A 22,224-nucleotide genomic window follows, 5' to 3' on the forward strand; every position below is an offset into this window, starting at 1 on the left:
GCTTTTGTAGTAACAGATGATCCCAGAATAGAGGTGAAAATTTAAGATATTAAGAAATCATGGACAATAAGGACACACAGACAAAAGGAATCCCTATAGAAAGTGTATGTCATTTATTCAACATCCATTCATGGAATGTATGCTATTTCTATAGACCAATGTTAGTTGCCACTCAAAACTCCTAAATGAATCTCTTATACACAGCAACATGTAAAATCTCAAGGTAGAATTCTCTAATTCCATATCCCCCTTACCAGTCCAATCTTTATCTCACTTACTCCAACAAAACTAGACTACTGGCTATAGACTCCCTCTATACTTCTTCATGCCTTCTTGCCTTTGTGTCTTTATGCCTGGAATACATCCTCCCCCCATTCCCCTTCAAACCAATTTCTACATGCTGAAATCCTACCCATCCTTCAAGGTCCAACTCAAATGTGAATTCCTCTATGAAAACTTCACTGGCTTCTCCATTCCCAGTCACATGTATTATATGTTTTCTTCCTAGAAGTTCATAGAAAGAACACTATTTATAACTTCTTCTTGCAGAATATAACTGGGCTCAGATACAGTCTCTAATATTTACTATTTATATAACCAAGGGAAATTCACTCAACCTTTTGGGTGCTTAATTTTCTCATCCATAGAATGAAAATAATGATATCTATAGAAATCATTGACACATTGAAAAGAACACAGTCTTCTTAGATGAGATTCCCACTAATAAGTCATATTCAATTTGAAAATGAGTATATTAGCCCAGCTCTGCCACTTTTAACCAAGGGCAAGTCAGTTTATGTCTGGGCAAGTCTTTTTGCATCTCATCAATTAACAAATTTATTAAGATTCCATATACTGATAAGGCAGTTGGGATACAAAAGAAAAAGAGACAGCTTCTTCCTTCAAGATGTTTATATTTCACTGGGGGGATACAATATTTTCACAAAATAAGTAAATATAGGATAGATTTTAAAAAACATAAAATGATTTCTGGGGTTGAGGGACCAGAAAATATCTCTTGCAAGAGATTACATGAGATAAGCTTTAAAAGAAAAAAGGGTTTCAATAAAGTTTGTTCTTTGTTTCATCCAAAGAGGTCCAATGATATCATAGGGTGATGACTTGTATATGAATTGAATTTAAGTAAGGAAGAATTCCACAAAGTCTTCAATCTCTCTTGTAGAGTCATCAAAGTCCAGTGGAAGGACAAAAGTCAGGATGACTGGAGATAGCTCAAGGCAGTGGATGTTCTTTGTTTAGTCAATCTGCCAACATGGTTTTACCAGGATGTGCTAGGTAGGTTGGGTGAAAGGTAGGTTCCAAAGGCAGATAAGTAGATCTAAGTCTTGCATCAGAGGTGTTGGTCCTCTCTGAACACCCTATACCCTCGTAAATAAAAATAATAACAATGACAGCAACAGCAACAATAAAAACAACAAAAGCAACACTGCCTACTTCTCCACAATGTCATAAAAATGAGTTAAGATAATGGGAGACAGAGTGCTATAGTGCTATATATAAGAGCCTCAGATTTCGAGTCAGAGGATTTAGGTTCAAATTAGAGATGTCACTTACTTGTTGTATAGCCATAGGGAATCCATTTGACCTCAACAAACCTTGATGTCCTCCCTTATAAATCTAAGGATTATTCTGTTGCCAACGTTCCTTCGAGTTCTAACTCTGACCTTTTGTGTGTAAAGCATTTTTACTCCATAAAGTGCCATATAAATGTCAAGTGTTATCCTTAGAAGTAACACTATACTTTGTCAGTTAAATTCTTTTCCATTCTTACTGACTGCAGTAAAACCTTATTAGTACTCATTTCAAATAGAGCACAAATTCAAGTCACATTTTTTGCCTTACCTTTATTAAATGAATATTTCCAAATACTCTATAGTTATTTATTCCGAGATATTTGACATTCATATAAACTAGATTTATTGTCCAAGTTTCACCTTACTCACAACTACAGACCCTAAAGAAGATAGCAGATATTTAGTCCAGCACCATCATTACCCCAGATTTCAAATTGAGAGGAAATTAATACCAGAAAGAAGTCACTTGCCCCAGGAATTAACTTTAAAATAAAGTCATAAAATCCTTCTATAATAGAAATTATACACTTCAAAATATCTGTATGCATGTGTATTCTAATTAAAGTGTATAAGTTCTAACTTCAAGGTTTTGTATATTATGTATATGTAAATCTAGGAAGTTTTTCTGTGCTAGAGCCAGGATTTTCATTCATTCTGCTATGGCTGCAAATACTATTGAATGACATTTCAAAGTGTACTCTTGTGGGGAAACTGAGAATCCTAGGACATGAACAGAATGTAAGACAAAACACTGATACCTTTATCACTGTCTCCTGTAGATACAGGGGATACAGCATGTTGTCAGAGAAAGATCTGGGACCAGTAGTCTCAGAAAGATTGGGTCTCTGAACATTTATACTCTAGTTGGACCTATTCAACTAACTCATGACCTTGAGCAGTATCTATCTCCCATCTGAGGTTTAATTTCCCCACCTATAAAGTAAAGGAGTTGGACTGGGACTACTCTGAGGTCCTTTCCAGTTGGAAAAGTCTGGGACTCTAGGGTCAGAGTAGAATTGGAATTAAGATTTAGATATTGAACACATAGATCTAGAGAAGGCGCTACAAGAATTCTATCTGGCATGCAGGAACAGATTTTTAAAATAATCTGGAGTTTATTTTTGTGGCAATACTACTTGACAAAATGAAATGTGTTTTCTATCTCTTGGTTAATTTTAAAATTAAGAAATAAATATTGTTCTCTTAATTGCTAATATTTATTTAAAACTCTTTATAATGTGTTTTCTTTAAAACAAACCAGGAAGGTAAAAAGTGCAAGTATTGGACTTTTCTTTTTACATATAAATAAAATGAGGCTTAGAGAAAGGAACAGATTTACCTAAGATAACAGTCATAAGGGAAGTACCCCAATCCAGACTATCTAACTGCCTAGGGTTCTTTTATCATATAACCTAGATATTGTAATCAATAGGCACCTAGATGGGCAGCTATGTGGAAAGTAGAGAGAATTCTGGAGTTGGGTTAAGAAGACGTAAAATCTGGTCTTAGACACTTTGCTATTAGTGTGACATTGAATACGTCACTTAAACTCCATCTGCCTCAGTTATCTCATCTATAGAATGAGAAGAATAACAGCTGCTTTCCAGGGGAGTTATAAGGGGAAAAACGAGGTAATATTTGTAAAGTACTTAGTCCAGTGACTGAATTAAGGTAGGCTCTTAATAAAAGCTTGCTAAAGTTGAAAATTTAGCACCCAGTATTTAGTTGACCAATAAAAATGCAACCATCCCTACAAAATAGGCATATATGACATATTTGATAGAAATAGCTGTACAACCATTTTGGAAAGCAATTTGGAGCAATTAAACATCCACACTCTTAGATTCAGAGATTCTACATCCAAGAATCATTGATCATTGAAAGGAGATCATTAATAAATAGAAAGTTCACATATACATCACATCATATACAGTAGCACTTCTGGTAATAGCAAAGAACTGGAAACAAAGCAGATGTTCAACAATTTGAGAAAAATAAACAAATTGTAGCACATAAATGTAACAGAATATTATTATACCATAAGAAATGATGACCATCATGAATACAGAGAAGTGTGGGGAAAAATATGAATGAACCGAGGCAAAATGGAGTGAGCAGAGCCAGATATGGAATGAACAAAAGAAATAAAATTTAACATTGCAAACTTATAAAAAGGAAACATGACCCCAAAGAAAAGATACAAGAAGACATGCCTATCCCATTGTTTTACAGAGATGAAAGGTCCACAGTTGTAGGATATGGATATATTTTAATTATATATACATACATATATATATATATGGTAATAAGTTTTACAAATTGTTTTCTCTTTTTATTTAAAAATTCCTTATTATTCTGGGGGTGGAGCCAAGATGGAGGAGTAACTAGGGCAGCACTGGCTGAAAATCCCCTCTGTCCAAAAGTAAAATATTACCACAAAATGAATACAGGAGTAAGAGAACCAACAAAGAGGCAGAGGGAAACAACTTTCAAAAAGAAAAACCCAAAATTTAGGTAGAGATCATCTGGGGAACTGAGATGAGAGGGGAACAAAGCTAGCAGGAAGAATAGCAGTGAGGGAAGAGCAAGTTAAGAACAAATCACACACACCCACATCTGCTCTCACTGGTTCCAAACTTAAACTCAAGCTAATTCAGACACTGAGATCCTGCCATGGAAATTAGTGATCTAAGCCAAATAATAACCTTTGAAATTGCAAACCTCTGGAGAAATCCAGAGCCCTAGCCAAAGTGTAATCTGGGCTGAAGGGGGCCTATCTCCATGGGCCCAAAGTGAAGTAAGGAATCCCAGTCTGGACCTGGGGTAAGGACATAATCCACAATTTGGGATGAGGACACAATTCTCAGGGGGAGCCTTCCAGGGATAGTTTTGCCCAAAACTAAGGGTGGAGCTCCAGAACAAGGCAATCAAGGGTGTGCCTGATTGAATTAAGAACACCTTGAGACCAAAATCTATAATCCTAAACCTGAGGCTAGAATCTGATCAGCACCTGACCTGACCAAGTGCAGACTAAGATCAGAAGCTTACACCCAAGGCTGAGGAAAATCTTTAAGTAATCAGTATCTCAAGAGTCAATTGAATCATCAGCAGAGAGGACTCTCAAAACTCTCAGGCCTCAGACCATTGGGTAAATTAGTAACAACCCAGAAAATAATCCAAAAATAACATCAAGGAGCAACTGAAGTTAAGAGGGCACCCCAACTTCCCAGAAAACCGAGCCTACCTATAATTCGATAGGAAAAATGAGCAAACATTCAAAAAAGTACCTAACTCTAAAGACTTTTTATGGAGACAAAGAGCAAGGTAAAGGCACAGAAGGGAACAGTGAAAGCAAAGGAAACACACAGTCTAAAAGAAAAATATGGATTGGACACAGATTCTGGAAGAATTCAAAAAGGATTTCAAATACCAATTAAGAGAGACAGAGGAAAAGTAGAAAAGAAAAATGAAAGTGATGCAAGGAAAAAGGAAAGTGATGCAAGAAGAAATGGGCCAATTTAAAAAGAAAAACCAAAAACATACAGAGGAAAATCAGGCCTTAAAAATCAGAGCTGACCATCTAGACACTAATGATTTCATTAGAAATCAAGAAACAAAAAAAGCAGAATCAAATGAATGAAAAAAATTGAGGAAAACATGAAATATCTTAGTGAAAAAATAACTGACCTAGAAAATAGACCTAGAAGAGACAATTTGGGAATCATTGGACTACCTGAAAGCCCTGATCAAGAAAAAACCTTGGATATCATATTATAAGAAATTATCAAAGATAACTACCCAGAGAACCTCATAAAAAAATAAAATGGAAATTGAAAGAATTCACAGATCACCTACAGAAAGAAATCTTAAACGACAACTTCCAGGAATACAATTGTTAAATTTAAGAACCACCAGGCTAAGGAAAAAATACTTCAAACAGTCAGAAAGAAACCATTCAAATATAAGGGAGCTACAATCAGGATCACATAGGACCTAGTGGTTTCTACATTAAAGGATCAAAAGGCATGGAATATAATATTCAGGAATCATATACTAGTCACCTATCCAGCAAAACTGAGTATATTCTTTCAGGGGGGGAAATGGACATTCAAAAAGCTAAAAGATTTCCTAGCATTCCTAAGGAATAAGCCAGACTTAAACAAAAATTTTGAAGTCCAAATATGAGACAGAAGAGAAGCCCAAAAAGTATATAAGAAAGAGAAAATTTAAGAGACACATTAAGGTCAAGATGTTTATATGGATACATGGAAAGAGGATTTCTGTAATTCTCAAAAATTACTCTTAGAAGTAAAGAAGACAGAAGGAATTTACTCAGAAAGATGGTGAAGTACGCTAATTATGATGATGTGATATATATATAAATGTGGATTATATGAAACAATGTGTGTGTATGATATGATAAGTATGCATATGAATGACATGTAAAATCAATCAAGGACTAAAAGAAAAGGGAAGGGAGATAGAATGGGGTAACTTAAACATCAATAAAAAGAGGGGAGTATATGGTTAGTGACAGGAAATGTTTAAACTTTACTCTCTTTGTAACTGACTCAGAGAGGTAAAAATGAGTATACTCAGTGGGGAATAGAATTCTATATTACCCTACAGAGAAGGGGAAGAAGAACAAGACACGGGAAGCAGGAGGTAATAGAAAGGTGCTGGGGGTGGGGGAGGGATAAAAGAAAAATACTGGTGAGAAGTAATAGAGTGAAAGGGAATAAAGCAGAATCTAAAGGGGATAATGATAGGAGAAAGGTGGGGATCATAAATCATGTAACCATGGAAAAATAAATTCTAAATCAAAATTAAGAAATTAAAATTTGTTATTATAACAGAGTTCTCTGGAAAGGAAAGAAGGGAGACATACAGTAGAAATTTAAGCAATATAAAAATGATATCAAGCAAATCAAAAGAGTGCCATTAGACTTTCTTCAAACAGCTGTTATTCACAAGCTTAATTAATTTAAACTTTAAAAAATTTTCTTTTAACCAAGGAGAAAAATAACTCTCCTATAAAGATAAGAACATCTACCATTCTTGCTCTTTTCAAAACAATAACTTATTTCTAATTCCCTTTTGTCCATTGCACTTTTCCTTTCTAAAGATTAAAATAATCCATCTAAACTTAATATAAATGGCCAAGGAGGCAACGTGGAAACAACAGGAATAACCCAACTATTCTTGCTGGAACCTTGGGACTTAGTATCCATGGTTCATATACTTGTTTGCAATTGGCTTCATGCCTCTGCAAGTGTCTCAGCACAGCAAGAGCATAGAGAATCACATTTAGGAAATCAAAGCTCAGCTCCCCCCCCCCTTTTGACATGGGGTTAAGCCTGTTCCTTTGCCCTGAGATAGAAAAGTGGAAGTCTAAGGAAAACAGAAGACTCCAAGGAACTTCTGACTCCATGTAATTCTATATTATTCCTTCTGCTGGTATTTTGAGGAGTGAAGATAAACCTTAAGACAGGCTGACATCCAGCCATTTTATTTACTTCCTCCCATTTCCACAGTTAAAAATAAAGCTAGTGACAAATAATATGCAAAGGTTTTATTCTCATAGTGCCTAATAATCATGATAGGGTAAAGGGTGAAACATCACATTGATCATTATTTCAGTTGTTGTTGACTGTTGTTGAAGTGTTGACTGACTACCTGATAGGAAATCTGATAGAAGAAACTTCTTTGTTGAGTAGGAGGCTGGACCAAATAACTACTGACATGCCTGGCCCATGAGAGCTACTTGATAAATATTTGCTGACAACATGCCCCCAGCTCAAGACTCTCTTATTCCAATCAAATAATAATCTTCCCTTATGGCAAATGCTCTATCACTTTTACGATATGGTTAGATTATGAAACTACAGACATTAACATTACCAAGGCATTGGAATTTCCATTGGACACAATTATAGGTGAGGATAAGAATAGCCTAGGTATCCTTCATCCTTCCACTGCAAAAATCAGTTATTCAGGACCTGGCTCACTTTCAGAGTATTTCAGTGTAGGTTTGTTTGCCAGGTGAAGAATCTAATCCACTCTACAGTCTCAGATCAGGAATATGTAAACAGTATTATTGATCAATTTGAAAATTCAACTGTCTTATTCCCCTATTGAGAATGTTTTTCTGAACAAAGCTGGTTCATCAGAGTTGAACAACTACAATCTTAATAGTTCAAGAGATGTCAACCATTGAAGTTGTAATGGGGCATATGTTTATGTATCTATATGTCTATAAGTTTAAATATAGATCTATAGATTATAGAAATATACATGTGCATATATTCACATACACACACATATGCATGTAAACAATATATATGTTGTTGTATACATTTACATGTGCTTGTGGATATGCCCTATATGTAGACATATGTGTATATATAACTTCCACCTTATTAAGTGATAAAACATCTTTAAAATGGATCTTTTGGCTGAAAGAACCTATTACACACAACTAATAAAGAGACACTGTGCTTTGTAAGTGTCAGCAACTTGACTATAGCCTTCAATCTCTTATTCCCTTAACGGTTCCTGGTCAACTTTCCTCCTGGTGGTTACAAAAAAGAGCAAAGAATGAATGTAGACTTTTATGGGCCTGAGAATGGCCTGCCTGGAAGTTAGTACATACAACCCATATGGACATATGCATGAGCTAAACCAAAACATCTATAGGAACAACACTTAACATTTTCCCATCCAGGATTCCACAGAGCTAGTATAAACAAAATTAAAAGGAAAGGGCTCCTAATTTGCTTTTTATTTTAAAGTTTCCCCTGCTGATAGTCAACAAGTCCTTAAACCCATTGGTAACTTTTAAAATAACAGTATCAGACTGCCATTTGTATTTATTGTTTTCTTTCTTCAGGGAGCTTATGCCCAAGAAACCAGAGATAACCTACAAGCTCTGATCCCACTGCCTCATTTAATGGAAAAGAAATGAAAGGCCAGGAACAAAATAAACTTTCTACTCAAGATTCAATGAGGTTCACTGGAAAAAGTCCTTGGGTTGGAGTTAAAGAAAGAACTCTGACTGGAGGACTATCTATGTGATCTTGGACAAAGTACTTAATTTCTCTAGTCCTAAACTTCCTTATCTGTTGGATTAACTCATAAATTTTAACCTGGGGTCTGTGAACAACAAGCCCTTAAATCCACAGAACAATAGGTAGATAGAAAGATAGATAGCCAGATAAATGATAGATAGATAGATAGATAGATAGATAGATAGATAGATAGATAGATAGATAGATATAACATGTGTTATATACACATATACATATGTGAGTACATATATACATACAAGTACATGTAATATATCATATATACATACATTTAAATATAATTAAAATTATGAATCTATAGGTCTCTTCTATAAATCTATATATTTTATTTTATGTTTAAAAATCATTTTGCCAGACTAGTAAAGGGGTCCCTAACACAAAAAAGTTAAAAACCCTTGAATTAGATGATTTCTGCGGTTCCTTCCATCTATCCATGAAACCATGATTCTCAAGTTGGTATAGCACTGTAAAGTAACAACTTTTCCCAAGACCCATTTATTCTTGCTCATATTTTCTGTTGTACTCAACTATAAAGTTGTATTAGTTTTAAAAAAAATCATTCTTAAACAGCTTTATTTTGCTCTGCTTTGCTTTAAAGAAAGAGATCTGGACATCATCAAACGGACTCTTGCTTTTTCTTCTTGGTATCAGAGAAGTTTAAGTGTGGGAGCCCCAAGGAATCAGTTATGTCTGGCTATACTCCACACTTTAACACGCTGTCACTTAATGTCCAGAATTTGTTTGAATTCCTGATAGAGTATAGTCTAAGAGAAAAATGAAGACTCACAAACTTTATTAAGGAGCAAGACATTTCAGTGGACAGATCACAGGGCCTGGAGTCTGGAATATCTGAGTTCAAATCTTGCTTCAGATATTCACAAGCTGTGTGACTGGGCAAATCATTTAAATCCTCTTTCCCTTCAGTTCCTCATCTGTAAAATGGGAATACACTGTAGAAAGAAATAATAAACCACCAGTATCTACACCAAGCAAATCCTATGGACTAAGTCCATGGGATCAAATAGAGTTGGACATGACTAAATAATAATAGAAACAAAGTGGTGAAATAAAAAAATGAGAAGAACGTACATAATTTTAATGTTGCAAAATAGAAAAGGAATAGATCTAGGAGTCAAAATGTGTTTAAATATCAATTATGCTACTTACAAGCTCTATGACCTTGGTTAAGCCATGTCTCCCTGAAGCTCAATTGCCTCGTATGGAAAATGAAGTGTATTATGTATAATACCTCAACAGAGATATTACGAGAGCCTAATAAGACAAAGGACATGAAAATGTCATTTGAAAATTATATATAAAGTGATTACTGTACAATGAAAGTCATAATGAGGGTCATTGTCATTATTAATCTATGCATCTCCCTTGGGGAACAAAGCAGATACAAAAGGTTAGCTTTTGGAGATAAACTTTGCTTTAGGCAAACTGTGATCCAGAAAAAAAAAAACCCTCATAAACTTAATTATATTTTAAAGGTCTCAACACTTCCTGAAAGGAAAACTAGGTCAAACTTTAAGAAGAAACTCCAAGGTCCTGGAAAATGAATTGGGATGGTGACCAGATTTAGGGTGTGTGTAAACACCTTAAACTAAATCCCTTACCTCTTTCTGCCTTTGGTCAGAATGAATTTAAGAGATTCATTCTCCAGAATGTGCTCATTTTTTAAAGTAATATTATTTTGTTTAAAGAATCAAAACTCTAAACTAAATTTTATCTGAGCTCTTTAACTTCTTGCAGAACTGTGATTAGAAATACTATCAATTGTAACTTGAAAATGGCTTGTGTCAGAGAGATTTCAAAGGCATGGGGATTCCTATTCCCTTGGGTTTTCTCTCTAAGTAAGTTGCTTTGAATTAGAATAATTTAATAAATTTTTCTCTGGCAGACTTGTGCCCAGCAGGCAGCATATAAAATGTTTTATTCCACCACCTTAAATACCTGGCTAAAAGAGTTTATATTTTATCCTTTAGGCAATAAAGAGACATTGAAATTTTTTTGAGGAAATAGAATGATTTGCTCAGACTTCTACATTAGGGAGCTGATTTTATCAAGTACGGGAATGATGGCTCGAAGAAGGGAAAGACTGGAAAGTAGCAGAATATCTAGGAAGTGATCACAGTTGTCCAGGTGAACAGTGACAAGAGTCAAAAAGATAGTGTAGCAATGTGAGTTGAGAGAGACAAAATCTGATGCAGAATAAGACAATGCTTAATCGCAAATCGTCATTCTTTAGAGCCAGAAGGGACCTAAGAAGGCCTCTAAATCTTGCCCATATATATTTAAGCAACATATCTTTTACAACATTGCTGACAAGCAGTTATATAGCTTGCATTTTAAACAGTCCATTGAGGGAATCCTTCATCTGGCATACCCACTCATCTACCCTTGAGTAGTTTCCCCCCCCCCAATATCAAGGTAAAAAATGTTCCTCCTCAACCACATCCACCTTTGCTCCTAGTTTTAACCTATAACATTTTTGATAACTGATCAACTTTAGTGGAAGAGAAAGCACAGGAAGCCTGATGAAGGATCACATGCTGTTCATTCTACTAACATTGAATAGCTAGCTATTCTCAGTGACTCCTATGGAGTGTAGTTATTAATTTTTATTTCACCTCCTATTTCCCTTCTATCCTTTCTATGTGAGAGACTTTAATGAGGAAAAAATGGGAAAAAGGAAGAAGAGATAAAAACATAGAGGCCTAAATAAAAGTAGATGATCAGTCACTAGATATAATAACTATTAGTCATCTGTTGTTCAGTTGTTTCAGTTCTCTGACTCTTCGTGATGCCATTTGGGATTTTCTTAGCAAAAAATAATGGAGAAATTTGTCATTTCCCTCTCTAGCTCATTTTACAGATGAGGAAGGTAAGGCAAACGATGTTAAGTGACTAGCCCAGGGTCACATAGCTAGTAAGTATTTGAGATCAGATCTAAACTCAGGGAAATGAGTTTACTCTATCTAATATGCCACCTAGCTGGCCATCTATATTGGTTTAAATGTTATAGAACACTCTGTCCTAAAATAAAGCAAAATTTTGGAAAACAGAGTGAGGCAAGAGTTATGCCTGCCTTTCTAGTATACTGAAATGCTTAATACTTTAATACTCTTTCTGTATTATTATAAGATTTGGGAAAATCTGCTTTTGATTCTTAGATTTAGAGATTATTATAACTTGAAGTGACTTCAGCAATAATCTAGTCTGACACAATACATGAATAAATAGGAGAACTAGAAGAAAGTAGTACTTAGAAAAACAGAATAGAGAATGTATTCAGGAGGAGAGGAGTGGCTAAAGGTGTCAAATATAGAACAAGGCCTGGAAGGATGAAAACTTAGTCATTTGGAAATTAGTCAGTTAAGTAGTGAGATTGAAAGCCAGATTGCAAAGGTTCAGAAGATGATTGGAAGGAGAGATAGCAAGTGTAGGTACATTTTTGTGTGTAGTTCAGCTAAGAAGGGAAATAGTAATACAAAGGCATAACCTTAAAGGGTCTAGTAAAGAGTGTTTAAGAGAGAGAGGAGACTTGAGTTTATTTGAATTGAATAGGGAAAAGTCAGTAGTTAGGGAGAGGCTCAAGATTAAGGGGGAAGGGATATTGAGGATACAACCTACTAGAGCAAATAGGAGTCAAGTATATATGTAGAAGACATATTTGTCTTCTTTTTTTGACAGAAGAAAAGCCATTTCTGTGTCAGAATCTCAGGGAAAGAAAGCAAAAGGGGAATAGTGTCAAGGGTTTTGAGATAAAGAGACTAAAAGAAGAATCATTATTGATGCCAACTATGACAAGTCTGAAAATCAATGACTTTAATCTTTCTCAGTTCCTTAAATTCCAAAAAGTTTGAAAGCTAGCCAGTCAGAAATCTGCAAATAAAAAGGAGGGAAGGGAATAAGATTTATGCCAGGCACTAGCTGTTAATTGCTTTCACAAATATGATTACTTCTGATCCTCACAACATTCCTGAGAGACAGAAGCTATTATTGCTATTCCCATTATACAACTGAATAAGGTGAGGCAAATAGAGGTTAAGTGGTTTTCCCAGTTCATCACAGTTTATGGCTGACCACGAGGTTGGTGAGAAAACCCTCAAAAAGTTTCTGTGAAATCTCTTTCCTTTCTCTCTTTATTACTTGCTCTATCAGTCAGGTTTTTTTTTTTTAACTTGGCTTCAAAAATATAGCTGCAAGAGCGGGTGAGTAAAAAACATTTTTATTCTCCTTAAATTAAACTGTTTTAGATCTTAGCAACAGGGCCTTAAGGTCCTGGCTAGCAACTGCCTAAAATGTTCTAGAGACTAAAAAAACCTGGGAAAGCTTTTGACCTTGTCCTGCTTCCCACATGTTTACTTTAGAAATATGGAGTTACAGCCAGTTCAGAACTTAGTTAACAACTGGTGTTTCAGTAAATACTTTGTTCTTTTTTTAGTACAAGCATTGGTCTGCAACTTACTTAACAGCTGGCTCATCAACTCCATGACCAATCTTATAAATACAGAATTCCTTGTCTCTCTGAAAGGGCTCATCCCATGGAACTTATGGCAAAATCTAATCAACATACACCTTTTAGCCCTGGGGATTTAAATAAATTGAAGGAAGATATCCCATCATTTGAGGAAGAACCAATATTAATTATAATGTCAATGCAAAACCCAAAAGCTTTAAACTATGGGAACCTACCATTTATTGATTAAATGTTATGAGACTGTAATTAATGTTAATGTATGATTCCAGAAAAAGGGATAAAAAACAAGGAGCACGACTTAACCTGAATAGTGCCAAAAAGAGCACACAGGAAATATTAATGTGAGACTTGAGGTTGCGACACTTGACATATGTTAAGTCGTAGGACTTCCTTGTATCTACACTCTTTGTGAAGTACTCATACAAGTACAAAATTTGACTATCATACTGGCTCCCTATATCCCTGGGAATGTCAAAAATCAGACAAGGGAATGACACTTCCTGTAGTCTTGGCTGAAAATGGATAAGTGAAATATTGCTGCATTCTGTCCTACAGACTTGTGGGATAGAAACTACTTTAAATTGGACCTATACAAGGGCTTATTTTGAATTTTTTTTTCTTTATGTTTTTGGTTGTGTTTTTCTCTTCTTTTGATAATTAACTCATAAACCCCCATAACTCAACATTGCATCCTGAGCTGAACTGGATGTTTTTTTTTAACACCTACTTCAGGGGGGATTGTATTTTAATTTAAAATCTAAGAGTTCTGATTTTTGTTTGAGATTGTATTTTTACATAAAATCCAAGATTTTGATTTTGTTGAGAAAATATCTTCAAGGAAGAAGCTTGCTAATTTCTATATCCAGAGAATGAACTGTTGCAGAAAGATGCCAGAAATCCCATATTACCTCAAGAACATCAAGAATAAACTTTGGATATGTTTGATTAAACTGAACATTGATTGAACATTTATTGTAAATGTGTACATTTCTGTCAAAAGGGACTGCCCCTAATTTGGCTTTCTGTCAATACACCTAGCAAAACATTGCTTTTGCTTTCTTTCTTTCTATTTCCTCCCTCACTACTCTAATTTCCTCTTAGAAAATTGAATATTGTATATATCTATAGTTAGAAGTGCATTTAGGATTTCAAGATGATTATGTTAAATGATCAATGGGGAGACTGGTCTCCCAATGATCATCAGGGAGGACTGTGAACCTTAAAAATTCTCAGACTCTACTTCATAAGATTTGGTTAAGACCATTCCCCATTTTATTTTTTTTTGTTTTGTTTTGTGTTTTTTTTTTTACCATGATCCTCTTGAGTGTTCATTTCTTCATATCTCTTTGAAAAGAAAAAAAAATGCGTACATATCTATACATACATATGAATAATGTATATACACAAAATAAAATTTTCACATATATTTACATATATATTGAAGAAATAATTGATGTGAACATGAAAGACATCTGGAATAAAAATGCATTCTAGTCTTTAAACTGTACAAACATCCAATATTGTGCAGTGAAGCTCAAAGATGGGAGCAGCAAATGAACGATGGACTTTCTTATCTCTGGAAAATAGTATCCAAAGAGGCCTAGCTTACTGTGAATTATTGTGAATGTGGGGTAGACATTTTCTTCCCAATGTTTTTTTTAATAATATTTTATTTGATCATTTCTAAGCATTATTCATTAAAGACAAAGAACATTTTCTTTTCCTCCCCCTCAAAGTACCAGCTTCTTGTCTTATTTATTAAATCAATAGTTCTATCACTTTCGATTTTATTAATTTCTCCCTTAATTTTTAGGATTTCTAGTTTGGTTTTCTGCTGGGTGTTTTTAATTTGGTTGCTTTCGAGTTTTTTTTATTTGCATTTCCAATTGATTGATCTCTGTTCTCCCTAGTTTGTTAATATATGCACTCAGGGATATGAATTTACCTCTGATTACCACTTTGGCTGCATCCCAAAAGGTTTGAAAGGATGTCTCGCCATTGTCATTTTCCTCGATGAAATTATTAATTGTTTCTATGAATTCTTCTCTAACTAAACGATTTTGGAGTATCATATTGTTTAATTTCCAATTAGTTTTTGATTTGGTTTTCCATGTACCATTACTGATCATTATTTTTATTGCCTTGTGGTCTGAAAAGGCTGCATTTATTATTTCTGCTTTTTTGCATTTGTGTGCCATGTTTCTGTGACCTAATGTATGGTCAATCTTTGTGAATGTGCCATGTGGTGCTGAGAAGAAGGTGTATTCCTTTTTATCCCTATTTATTTTTCTCCATATGTCTATTAATTCTAATGTTTCTAAGATTTCATTCACTTCTTTTACCTCTTTCTTATTTATTTTTTATTTGATTTATCTAAATTTGAAAATGGTTGGTTCAAATCTCCCACTAATATGGTTTTACTATTTCTTCCTTCAATTCTCCTAGTTTCTCCATTAAAAATTTGGGTGCTATATTATTTGGTGCATACATGTTGATCAGTGATATTTCCTCACTATCTAAAGTCCCTTTTAACAAAATATAATTACCTTCCCTATCCCTTTTGATCAGGTCTATATTTGCTTTGGCTTTATCAGATATCATGATTGCAACTCCTGCCTTCTTTCTGTCAGTTGAGGCCCAGAAGGTCTTACTCCATCCTTTAATTCTGACCTTGTGGGTGTCTACCCGCCTCATGTGTGTTTCTTGAAGACAACATATGGTAGGGTTTTGGATTCTAATCCATTCTGATATTAGTCTACATTTTATGGGTGAGTTCATCCCATTCACGTTCAATGTTATGACTGTCACTTGTGGATTCCCTGGCATTTTGATATCCTTCCCTAAATCTAACCTTTCTTCTTCAGCTCTACCTTTTAGTCCAGGGATTTACTTTAAATCAGTCCCCCTTGTCCATTCCCTTAATATGTTTCCCTTTCTAGTCCCTCCCTTTTTATTCCCTCCCTCACCCCCCTCTTCTTCCCTCCCTTTTTTGTGTTCCCTCCCCCCTTGGTTTTCCCTTCTCCCTTACCTTGTTGGGTAAGATAGAATTCAAGATCCCAATGGATCTGGATGTTCTTCCCTCTCAGAGTTGATTTCCCTGAGAGTAAGGTTTAAGTAAAAACTCCCTTCCTCTCCTTCTTATAGGAGTTTTCTTCCCCTCCCCTTCCCGTGTGGATCTTTGTGAGAAAGATTATTCTATTTGGTCTTTCTTTTCCCCCTATTTACACATTACATTTTCCCCACATGTTAGTATACATAGATTGATATAAATGTAGTCCTTATAGAAGAGAGTTTGAGTAAAAGAAAAAGATAACATTTTTCTCCTTTTCCCTTTCTTTCATGTTTACCTTTTCAGGTATTCCATGGTCTTTGTTTTTCGATATCGAACTTTCCACAGTGCTCTGGTCTTTTCTTTACAAAAACTTGGAAATCTTCTATTTTGTTGAATGCCCATACTTTCCCTTGGAAGTATATAGTCAGTTTTGCTGGATAGCTGATTCTTGGTTGAAGACCCAGCTCTCTTGCCTTTCTGAAAATCATGTTCCATGCCTTACGGTCATTCAGAGTGGAACTTGCAAGGTCTTGTGTGACCCTGATTGGCATTCCTTTATATCTAAATTGTCTTTTTCTGGCTTCTTGTAGGATTTTTTCTTTTGTTTGAATGCTTTGGAATTTGGCAATTACATTCCTGGGAGTTGTCTTTTGGGTATTTAGTGTAGAGGGTGTTCTGTGAGCTCTATCAGTGGCTGTATTGCCCCCTTGTTCTAGAACCTCTGGGCAATTTTCTTTGATTGTATTTTGTATTACAATGTTGAGTTTGCTGTTTATTTCTGGCTTTTCTGGAAGTCCAATTATTCTTAAATTACCTCTTCTTCCTCTATTTTCAAAGTCTGTCACCTTGTCAGTGAGATATTTTATGTTCTCTTTTAATTTCTTGATCTTTTGGCTTTGCTTTATTGATTTTTGCTTTTTTACCTGCTCGTTGTCTTCGAGTTGCCTAATTCTGATCTTTAAAGCCTGGTTTTCCTTTTCAGTTTGGTCACACTGGTTTTGTAGATCCGCGAATTTCTTTTGCATTATTTCCTACTTTTCCTCCCAGAAGGCTTCCATCTTTTTGATCCTTTCCGATTCAAATTCTTCATGGGTTTGTGGAGAGTTTCCATTTCCTTTGGAAGGTTTCAGAGCATTTGCTTGTGTTTCCTCTTCTATCTCCTCTGTATTTTGTATTTTTGCTCCATAAAATGTGTCCAAAGTCACCCCCTTCTTCTTGTTTTTCTTGGAATTTGGGGGCTTTTGTGCTTCTGTGGAGTTTGCCTTCTCTATCTGAGTGGGGAGGACTAGCTTTTCTTATCTCTGTCTGGTGTTCAGAGATTTTAGCCCTAGGCAGATTGTGCGTTCTATGCAGTTGTTGTTCTGTCTTCCTGGGGAAGCCAGGAATTGTTGGTGTTTCTGTGGTACTGCCCTCCTCAGTTCTCTCCTGATGCTTCTCATTTCCTTACTTCCCATGCTTTGAGCCTGGCTCAGCCCTTTCTGTGGGGTGTTTGTTTCTGTGCCTTAGGCGGCTAGGAGAGCCAGCACTCTGAGGGGGGAGGGACTGCGGCTTCCTGGAGCTTTGAGGGCTCCTGATAAGATTAACTTTCTCTGGGTTGAACTGAGTATGCCCTGAGGCAGGGACCTTCCGTGAGACTTGGATGGAAGGATACAGCCAGGGGGCTGTAGCCTCCCCCGTCTCTCTCTGTTTACCTGCTGTCTGGGTGCCCCGCAACTGGGTCAGGTTGTTTTCAGGATGCGGCCTTCAGCTCCAAGTCCCTTTTGCCAGCCCTGAGGGTTACTGTTGTTTCAGACGACCCTGCTCTCTAAGGGGGAGGGGCCGTGGCTTCCTGAAGCTCTGAGGGCTCCTGATAGGATTAACCTCAGACTGAGTATGCCCTGAGGCAGGGACCTTCGGTGAGACTCAGATGGAAGGATCTGGTCAGGGGGCTATAGGCTCCCCTGTCTCTCTCTGTTTACCTGCTGTCTGGGTGCCCCCTCGACTGGGTCAGGTTGTTTTCAGGAAGAGGCCTTCAGGATAGCTGGCCCTGAGGCTCTGAGGTTCCCTCTGCTGCCTCGGACTCAGCACTCTGGGTTGGGGGGATGGGTCCTGGGACCTTCCTTCTGCCTACCCCTTAGGTCCGAGTGATCTCGTGTTCTGGCTTTTGGGGGGGCCATACCTTTCGGTCCAGGTCCAGGTCCAGGTCCAGGAGGAGGATTCCCGGGGTCTATGCTGTTGTTTATTTTGCTTTTTGGTGCCTTAGGAGCATATAGCTTGAGTTCGGTAGGGAACGGTTTCTGGAGATCTGAACTTTAGCTTTCTCTAAGCCTCCATCTTGACCAGAAGTCCCCATTCCCCATTTTAAACAATGAAGGAACTTAGATCAGGAATGTGAGACCTCTACTTAGATCAGGAATGTGAAAACCTCTACTCCACTCCTACTTAAGCCTGCTTTAGGGGAAGAAACTCCTTGCTGAACAATGAAAAATACTTAAACCCATACTTATAGTAAGACAAAAGTTCTTAATCTGTGCCTATTTTTAGATCTAATACAAAAGGATGCTAAGTACCTATAAAGGTCAGGAAACTTGTGAATTTACAAGGAGCAAAGAGGTGAGAAACTTACTCAGAGGTTTTCTGGTGTGAACTTAATCAAAAGTTTAAGCCTTCTTAGATGTGAACTAAGAATGGTCTGTCCTTTGGAAAACGTCTATATAGCTAGTAGGTATCTGATTCTGGATTTGCACTCAGATCTTCCTGACTCCAGGTCTGCTCTATCCACTGCACCATCATTACAATGATAATATGTCGAGAAGAATAACATCAGGTGAGGAATAATCTCATAAATAAATTATATTCATCCTCCAGTGCCATTTGAGAACATTGACTAAATATTAGTAAACACCTTTCCTTGTCTTGCTTTCCTTGCATTGTCTTGTACCAAGAAATTTACTTAGGGAGAAAAAAAATTTCTCTCCTTAGAGTTTCTGAATGTTTTGCCAAAATAACTTATGGTCCTTGGCTAAGACTTGCCTTTATCACATTATATGTAGGATATATTTGAAATCAAAGGCACAGCTTTTCTTGTTTTTCATCTATTTGAGTTAGCCTTGTGAATCTGGGGAAGAAGAGTTTAGATCTCTCAAGAGATCAAGTTTTACAAATTCACTTTCTACACAAAGGACCACTAATATACCTGGAGCTTTATCCAAAAATTTTCTAAAAGAATTATTAGCATTTTAAAACAGATCCAAAAAATCCTCAAAATGGGTAGCTATCAACTTAATCTAAAATGTCCATTTGCATCACATTAAAGTTATCCATCTGAGTTCTGAAAAAAAATTTTAACAATGTTACCTTCCTTCTAATGATCTGCATTTATATATAGCAGCATTCAGTCACTTCTCAAATGAAATCACATCAAATTGAATTTCAAATCCAAACTGGTGCTTTCCTGCCTAAGTGGATCAAAACATCACAGAAGCTAAATTCTTTGGTGTGCCCTTGCTCCAGGATAGCCTGTGTCATATAACACTTCATTCCAAAAGCGAGTCATGTGCAAGAACTATTACACAAATGATGTTTCTTTTTCTCTGGATTCCCCCAGAGGCAGCTTAACCTCAGTAACATTATGAGATATTTTTTCTCCAAGAAGACAGAATTTTTGAATCAAACTTTGTGATGATTCACAAAGGTTACTGTTTCATATCCATTAAGTGAAAGATTTATTTTCACCACCATCCTACTTCCAAACAGGGATACTTTTCATGGTTTTTAAAGCAGATCAGTATTCTAGAACATGGTAGAGGGCAAACAAAAGTTATCTATCTTAGTCTTTGCCCCCTAAATTAAATTAACCTTCTCTACCCTTACTATCATTTCTGAAAATAGTAACAAAAAACCTTTTCCATAGTCAATATGACTTTATTTTAAAACCCTTACCTTCTGTCTTAAAATTGATACTAAAGCAGAAGAGTGGTAAAGGCTAGGAAGTTGGAGTTAACTGAATTGCCCAGAGTCACTCAGATAGAATATGTCAGAAGTCAACTTTGAAGCCAGGGCCTCCCGTTTCTAGGCCTAACTATCCACTGAGCAACCTACCTGCCACCCAATTTGACTTTTTAAGAAGTGATTCTATGACAGCCTTTCCATCTATGCTGTTCTCCCAAGGAACTCCCCATCTTGCATTCCACCCTGCTATCCTCCTGGCCATTCTCAACATTACCTTCTAAATTAATAAATTTCTCTTTTTCTTTCTAAGCTAAGTTTTGGAGTCTTACATTCTTACAAAAGGTATCCTTCCTGAACCCCATAACATCTTGGCACCCAACATTTTTGGCTCTCCTGAAAGCTACTCCTGTACCCCGAATCATCCATGAGGACACAGCTTCTCAGGTAGGAAGGAGCCTTTTCTTCGACTCCTGAAACCCCCATATTTTGGGTGATATCTTTGTGGGACCTCTTTCGTGCTCTCTCTCCCATCAGCCTCAGATCAGTCCAGCCACTGGATTTTGGGGTCTATCAGCTTCCCCTTCTGATACTGGAAGACGTTCTGGTATATGGGAAGTCTCGCCTCAGTGTTAAACTGGGTGCTCTTGGTCAGGCAACCTCTGTGGATGCACAGTTGTCTACCTTCCAGTGTTGAATTGGCCATTCTGCATCTAAATGGGACAGAGACAGAGTGTACCCCGAGATTCCCCTTTGGAGTGTATACTTAAAAATTGGAAAAAAAATTGGCACTAAACAGCTTAAAGAAAAAAGTAACTAATTTCTTTTTGTAATGTTGAATGGTCACATTACATCCTTGGTAAGCAAGAGGCATGGCCTATCCATGGCACCCTAAAATTGTAATACTATCCTCTACTTACAATTAAAAATTTTTTTTCAGCCTGAGGTCAAGCCAGATAGGGACTAGTAAACCCAATTAAGACAAAGGAAGAAGCATGCTTGCAGGTCTTTCCTGTTGGGAAAAGATCAAATCTAAGCAGCCTGAGAGAAAATTCAGTTGGATTTTTTTGTTTGTTTGTTTGTTTTCTCTCATGTTAAATAACTGAGCAACATCAAGGGGGGAAAATGAGGAAATTGCCTTTTTGATACCCTACATCTTAACACTAGGTGGCAATTGGATATATTTTATGGACAGAAGCTCCTTATCTTTTAGCTTTATCCCCTCACTAGGCTCCCAGCTCTCCAAAATCTACTCTTTACTTGGATTTTAAGGCAAGGGCCCGCCAAGAAATCCAGGCAGAGATGGTGAAAAGGAAACTGGGAAACTATCAGTTCACTGATCAGATCTGTCTTTCTCCTCTTCTGCAGGGAGGAAGAAGGTTGATTCTGAACAGAGAGACATCTGGTGAGACACCCCTATTTGGGGGATTTTTAAATGTCTTACACTTTTAAAACTAAGGTTTCCTTCAACTTGTAGAACAACCTATTAATTATCTTCTGTTTTAAGGTAAACAGGGAGAGATTAGAAGATCTGATAAATTTCCTTTTTCTGTCTGCTAGCCAAAAGGAACTAATACTTAAATCTCTCTATTATTTATTGGTATTTTATTTCAAAATTGTACATATGTGGGTTTAGAAAATAACATCCTAATTTTATTTTTGTCAGACAGTTTGTATCAAAAAGCCACGTATCAGTTTTGTAAAATGGGTTATTTTTTAGCAGTATAGCTTTAAGAAGACTGCGTTCCATCCTTATATACCTTTCCATCATAATAGGTTTAAAGGAAAAAATGGGTTTAAGTGTTACCAGAGAGAGTTGAGGGATAAAGTGCTTGCTTTGGGCTGCTGAACAGAGGGGTAGAGCAAACAAAAGTTGTCCTCACGCACTGGGAAGAGGGGAACAGAGCAGCTCCCAAGTGCTGGCTCTGCACTCCTGTCACTGTTTCATCTACATGGTACTATATCATTACCTGAGTTTAAAAATGGAAGTTCTAGAAGTGGAGTCAAGATGGCGGCTTAGAAGCAGCAAAAGTTCAGACCTCTAAAAACCCTTCCTAATCGATCACAAACTGAATGCTC

The 22,224-nt window shown here is 36.5% G+C and overlaps 1 protein-coding gene across 4 annotated transcripts in view; it reads right to left on the reverse strand.

Annotated features, from left to right (window-relative positions):
* SPOCK1 (SPARC (osteonectin), cwcv and kazal like domains proteoglycan 1) overlaps window positions 1-22,224 on the reverse strand; it is a 1,018,929-nt gene that overhangs the window by 618,101 nt on the left and 378,604 nt on the right. For 2 of the 4 annotated variants that reach the window (XM_056821146.1, XM_056821137.1), the window contains exon 4: window positions 9,848-9,952. The exons of the other annotated variants lie outside the window; for them this stretch is intronic. In XM_056821146.1, the coding sequence (XP_056677124.1) occupies window positions 9,848-9,952 (105 nt within the window). The remainder of the gene's footprint in view (window positions 1-9,847; window positions 9,953-22,224) is intronic. 4 annotated transcript variants of the gene reach the window in all.

This window comes from Monodelphis domestica, chromosome 1 (genome assembly GCF_027887165.1).
Source record: "Monodelphis domestica isolate mMonDom1 chromosome 1, mMonDom1.pri, whole genome shotgun sequence".
In the NCBI taxonomy this organism is placed as follows: Eukaryota; Metazoa; Chordata; class Mammalia; order Didelphimorphia; family Didelphidae; genus Monodelphis; species Monodelphis domestica.